The sequence below is a fragment of the Papio anubis genome, unplaced genomic scaffold (assembly GCF_008728515.1).
Source record: "Papio anubis isolate 15944 unplaced genomic scaffold, Panubis1.0 scaffold412, whole genome shotgun sequence".
Taxonomy (NCBI): Eukaryota; Metazoa; Chordata; class Mammalia; order Primates; family Cercopithecidae; genus Papio; species Papio anubis.
The window spans coordinates 21,712-28,182 of NW_022164289.1; the positions used below are offsets into that span (position 1 = coordinate 21,712).

Below are 6,471 nucleotides of genomic sequence, written 5' to 3' on the forward strand. Positions count from 1 at the left end.
CAGGTCACCCATCACCCAATCTCTTGTTTCCTAATCCCCTGCAGAGCCTCCTGCCTGAGGCCTTCAGGATTCCAGCAGTCATCACTCTGACAGGGCAGCCGGAGGTATTCTCCCAATCTTTCTCCTCTTATACTGCTGGTTCTCTGACTGAATTAAGCTTCTTGGCCCGTACTTGCAAAGAACCATTTTAGACCATTGGATGAAAATTTGCCACCAGAGCCAGAGAAAGCATGGATTCACACAGGGTAGGGGAAGACATTACCTCTTCCCCCAAGCTAGCCGGAGGAGCATCCTGTTTAATGGGCAGTAATCACACTGACCTGGCAGAAATAATATGTGGCGTGCTTCTGGGACAGGCAGGTGCTCAACAAATCATTTTACTCTGCAGCTCTCCCACTTACTAGCTGACTGACCTGGGGCTCACTGACTGCTGTAAGCCCCCTTGGGTAAAAGGGCGGGTGCAGGGAGGAATGTAATCTGGCCTGGTCCCCAAAAGGATTGGATGCTGCGGCCAGGGTTACTCACATCCCTTCCCCTGTCTTCGCGTGGTGTTTCTTTTGAAGACAGAGACTTGAGAGTGCACTAGCAGGCAGAGACAGGCAGCAGGGTGGCCTAGAGGAAAGCACCCTGGGTTTGCAGGGAATGGACATAGGGTCTTGTCTAGGATCTCTCTCTTGCCACTTCTGTGGCTCTAGATGGGAAAGTCACCGAGAAACCTGGACCTCAGATTCCCACCTTGTTTACCTCTGGAGGTGATATTGATAAATAGGACTCCTCCCAGGGCAAAGAACAGGCCTTTTGATTTTCTGCAGCTCCAGTTTCTATCACACTGTCTGAATCCCAGAAGGCGCTCACCATTTTCGGGCTTGCTGAATGAATGTGGAGCTGCTGATGGGGTCATAGTTACTACTTTTGTTTGAAGCCTCCTTGGCCTGCAGGCTGAGGAGAGCGGGTCCCTGGGCCTTCTCCAGAAGGTCATTTGCTAGCCTACCCTGCACCTGGTGACGTTACTTTGCACACAGCTGGAAGCAGGGTAAACCTGGATGTCAAGAAGGAAGAAGGTAGCCTGACCACTCTTGTGTGTGTTATAGCTGCTAACCATGAGCCCCACAGGGCTAGGTTGGGCACTTGTCACTGGTGCTCTCCAGCAGGGGACCCAGTTCATGCAGTGCTTAGCTCTTGGAGAAAAGGTGGTAGGATTTGGGCCTGATCCCACATGACTTAGTATGGCATGGGCCTTCATGCCAGGTACCAATCCGGACTTACTCCATTGGCCGAAGGTGAGAGTAAAAATACTAATGTCCCCTTGCCCCCTTGGACACACACACTTTTAAACAATGTGTGCACCCTAACGAACCATAGTTCCTGAGAGAAGTGCAAGGTTACCTTTTGGAGATGCCACAGGTGGAGCCTTTTCTCTGGCTCATCCAGTATCTCAGAAGCTCTGCTTTTCTATAGCGTTTTCTCAAATTATTTCAGGGTTGTTATTATTATTAATCATTTTCATTGTCATTAGTTTAAAGTCACCCACCCTTTGAGGGTCTGTCCTGCGCACTTCTTCGCTTGCCTCATTCCTTTTTCTCTACTTTCCCCTTCAAATAACCTTAATAGTTCAGTGAAGAATTTATTTCCAAATGTCCACGCTGCCTTCAGTGTCTCCATTTTTACTCCCTCTCCTTCTTCTCTATTATTTCCAAACCTCAGATTGTCCCCTCACCAAGATTTTGTGACGGCCCCATCTTTTTTTATTTCCGAAGTACCCCATGACAACCTTTTCCCCTGCACCCACCCCTTCCCTCTGCCCTCCTCTTCTCAAGATGGTTTATGTGTATTTTCTACTTCCGTGGCAGGCACCCTGTGATGTCCCCTTCTTTTTGCCAGTGCTCCCTCCCCTATGCTGGGTGGAGTATCCAATCAAATATCTGATACATTATATTTTCATCATATATTTTGATCATATATTTCAGTTCCCCCAAACTTATTTAAGTGTCTCTTGAATTTTCACACATCCTGTAATGCTCCCTTCCCTGGCCCCCTCCCCAAGACAGGTCACATAATGTTTTCTACATTTTCATGGCACTTCAGTCATTTTCTACATTTTCATGGCACTCTATCCCAGCATTTACTGCACTGCCAGTTTACCTATTTTTCTCTCCCACATAATCTAGAACATTCTTTGGACATGGAGGATGTGTACTAGGGAGTATTCCTAGAATCTACACTGGTGCCTCACATAACAGGTGGTCAGAAAATGCGCAAGATGTACTAGTCGTTATGCTTTTATTTTTCTCTATGTTCTGCAGTAACCAAGGAAAATCATAGTAAATGTCAATCTTCACACAACAGCAAACACAAAGCGTTTCAGAAACGTCATATATGAAGAAATCCTCCATCCTTTTTCAACCTTTTACTGGGTATTTCAACTTCAAAAGAACAGCTCATTCCTATAAGTGCTGTACAAGATTATAGAATATGATGGAACGACTTCATTTTAGAACGGTAGCACAACTGTTATACTAAATGTCAATGACAGGAAACAAAGAAAAAAATCTGTTCAATTATATTTTTAAACATATTGTTATTCTCAACAAACAGAATTTTAAAACGAATACAATTTTCCATTATCAAAAGCAAACACTCTATTTTGCAGTTAAACAACGATCACTGATCACAAGTATCAAATACAGTGTCCCCCGCCCCCAATCCACATCATTTTCAACTTAGGACCCTGGCCATCTACTCCTTGGGGTACCTGTGACTTTCTTTTCCACCCCCAAGGGTCTGCCTCAGATCTACTTAGGGGGCGGAATAACCCCTAGCACCTGAATTGAGGATAGCCTCAACCTCTGCATCATCGTCCGAATCCCAGTCATAATTACAAGGCCAGTCTTTAGAGCATCGGTTACGAACCCTTGCCACAAAATGCATGACTTTCAGTTTGCTCGATTCCACGTGTGCTCGGGGACCCCAGAAGAACTCGTACTCCACCGGACTGCTACGGGGCACCGGCTTATAAATCAGGTAACCTCTGCGCACAAACTCTTCTGTGACGATCTTCTTCGGATCTCCAAAGATGCTGTGCTGGCGTCCAGGCTGCATTCCTAACTTCCCCAGCACTTTCCAGACCAGAGCTTCCTTGGCGCTGTTGCCCATGATGAAGATGAGCGCTAATATGGACATCAGGAGACTTTTCTTGGTGCCCTGAAAATTGCTCCGGGGCACCGAAGGCTTTTGTGCTTGGGCAGTGCTCGAGGCTTCTTCAGGGGTGGTAGAAGCCTCCTCTGGAGTGCTCGGGTCTTCCTCGGGGCCGCTCAGGTCGTCTTCGGGTGTGCTCGCTACCACGGAGGCGGCCATGGGGGTCTCGGAGGCCTCCGAGGCCTGGATTTTGCGATTGTTGCGGTTCTCTTCTGCGGCTCTCGCATTACGGCGGCGCCGACTCTTTCGTCCCCGAGGCATGTCTCCTGCTAGGGGCTCAAAGCTTACAGCAGTCCTAGGGAAGGATGCTTGTAGCCTCTTCAGGAAGCAACTGCTTTATACCGTAAGAAGCTGCTGCCGCTGGAACTACCAACGTCAATAGTCTTTGTATCAATAAAGCCGTTCTCAGCTACAAAGCTAGTTCCCACGCCAGCTGACTTGCGCAAGCAACCGCCGCCAGCACTTGCCGCAGCTGCAAGCCCGCGAGAAAGCTCAGCAAAACCGGCCCCGCCTCTCCTGCCACGCACACTCCTAGCACCAAAGAGGAAGTAGGCTGGTCCTCCACAGGGACTTCCGCTAGCAGATAGGAAAAGGGGCAGGCAGCGACAGGGGTGGGACAAGGGCAGGAATGACAGCTAGAGATTGGTGGGGGCTGGAGTTTGCAGAAGAGAAAAAAAAATAGCTTAAAGTTTCTGTATTATCAGCCTAGTACAAACATTCCAAGATTGGCTTGGCAGTCTGGGGAAGGAGTGCGTCAGCTCCATTCCCACTGACGAGAGGCGGTGTGTGTGTTGCAGGTTGGGAGGCCAGGGGTGGCGGGAGGGTGTATTCTTGGAAGGAGTCAGCTGTCTCCAGCCTTCCTTTCCTGTCTTGGCTTACACATCGCGTTCATTCACTCGCCCTGTTTTCAGAAGGCATTTATGTGTATACTAATGAATTCGTGGTCCCGTGTAGGACCCGGATAATATTGTTATGGCAGATGTGCTGGATGATGTGAGGAGATGGGACTGCAGAAACAAGCAGGGTGAAAGAGGTGCAGAGCCTTTAAAATGTGGTAGATATATGCACGATATATATACTGCTCTGCTTTTATACATATATACATACATACATATATCGTGCATATATCTACATTTTTATATACAGTGCATATATCTACCACACTTATATGTATGTATGTATGTATGTATGAAAGCAGGGCAGTGACAGGATCAGAGGAATTGCATTTGTGCAGGCTTTCAGAAGAGCAAACTATTTCCTGGCAGACCACATAGGAAGCAATTGGAATAAGAAGCACTGGGAACTAAAGTATGCCTTGAGGCTGTTGCCATGGGGATGGAGAGGCAGAAAGACATTTTAAAGGTGACCATTGAAGGGCTTTGTAGACAGAATGGATGAAGTGGGGAATGGGGAGGGGGTGACGAGGTGCAGGTTGGCTCCAAGGTTTCTAGGCTCCCGTCTTCCTGGACACCTGATTTATTTTGCTTCTTTCAGAACATACTCTGAACTTTGTCCACTGCTTGCTTTTGCTCACTGTTTGCTCTGCCTGACCTGCCTTCTCAGCCTTCTCCAACTAGCTAAATTCCACCTGGCTGCTCACAGACCTGTTTCTCCCTGAAACTTGTCTTGATGTGCCCAAAAAGGTCGTGAGTCCATTTTTACTCCATTGAGGAAAGCCCTAAAACTAGCACTCTGTCTTTCTTATGTCATTCAAGGTATTAGTTTAAGCAAGTCACTTCTCTCTAAGCCTGTTTTTCCATCTGTAAAGTGGGGCTAAAGTACTGCCCTCATAGGGTTGTGAGAATTAAATATGATAAAAAATGAAAAGCATTTATTACATGGTAAGCACAGACTCTGTCTCTCAAGGTTTTCCAAGCGGTGTGTGAGTGTGGCATCTAATCAATGCATGCTGAAGGAATACATGATGGAAAAGATTTTATAGGTGTTCTTAACTGAACTCTTAAGAAACACATGAATACTTTATGCGTGTCTTGCTGAAATTTTCTTTATAATTAGAGCCTACTGAGTCCTCCTGTTGGGTAAGTTAGTAATAAATCAATTTGGTTCAGCAAAGAAAGCACCTCTCCAGGACATAGAGCACTCTTGAGCCAGCCCTCCATTTGGGATAATCTTTGCATTCGTTCTGGGACATGGCTTACTCAAACCAGTAGTCTGGCTCTATCTGCTGTCCCACATTCTGAGAATTCTCGCAGTTTCTGGTCCACTGATAATTGCTCTAAATTGTTTTTTAGTGCAGGTATGAACTTATTTTACTGTTTCCAGGAATTTGGGTCTTGCATGGAAGTCTATAGCATGTACAATCCTACCCTATGAAACAAAAATGGGGGGATTACTTTTGCCATTTATTTGCTTGTGTTTAGCATGAATTTTTTTTTTTTTTTTACTGCGAATTAATCTCAAACATAGGGCAAGAAGAGAGATTAATATTATAAACACCAATAGTTAGCTGCATAAAATTTAAATATTAGGCCCTACTTACTGTCTATCTTTTATATATTGGATATGGTAAAACACTCCTTTTACGTCTTCCATGACCCACTCTGCTCTCTCCTTCCCCACTGTGCTCCTCTATGATGAAGTCAGCAATTATTATGCCCATGGAAACTTGTATATATTTTCTACCTACTTGTGTGTTTGTATACAACATAGAATCTCTTCCTTTATTTAAAGCACATCATCATGCTGTATACATTGTTCAACATGTTGATTTTCCAGCTGAAGTTTATATTTTTTATGTTTACCCATGTAAATACATGGAACTCTAGTTCATTTATTTTAATTTTGTACATTTCATCATTTTCAATTTATCCTGTCCCTAATGATCCACGCCTATGAAGTTCCCATTTTTCCAAAACAATATAATACTCTTATTAATATTTGTGTGCATGTTCCCTGTGAACATGTGCATGCATTTCTCTAGGATCAACATCAAAGAGTAGGGTTACTGGATGTGTTGGCATGTATATGTTTAGATAGAACACATGGCTTTCTACTTTGTTTCACTTATAAAAATCAAAACATTCCATATTGAATTTCCAGGCAAACCTTTTTCCTAATTCATAATGAAATCTCCTCAATTTACACTTCTAATTCTTTCATTCTAGTGGCTGGATGATATTCCTTGCAATGGATTTACCATAATCTCTTCAATTTATTTAATTTTCTTTTATTATTATTATATTATTCTACGGTACATGTGCACAACGTGCACCTTTATTACATATGTATACATGTGCCATGTTGGTTTGCTGCACC

General features: G+C 44.6%; 1 protein-coding gene across 1 annotated transcript; it reads right to left on the reverse strand.

Annotated features, from left to right (window-relative positions):
- Positions 1-2,263: 2,263 nt before the first annotated feature.
- MAGEH1 (MAGE family member H1) lies at positions 2,264-3,731 on the reverse strand. Its single transcript, XM_003917782.3, has one exon. The coding sequence runs from the start codon at positions 3,454-3,456 to the stop codon at positions 2,797-2,799; it is 660 nt and encodes a 219-aa protein (XP_003917831.1). The 5' UTR covers positions 3,457-3,731; the 3' UTR covers positions 2,264-2,796.
- Positions 3,732-6,471: the final 2,740 nt, after the last annotated feature.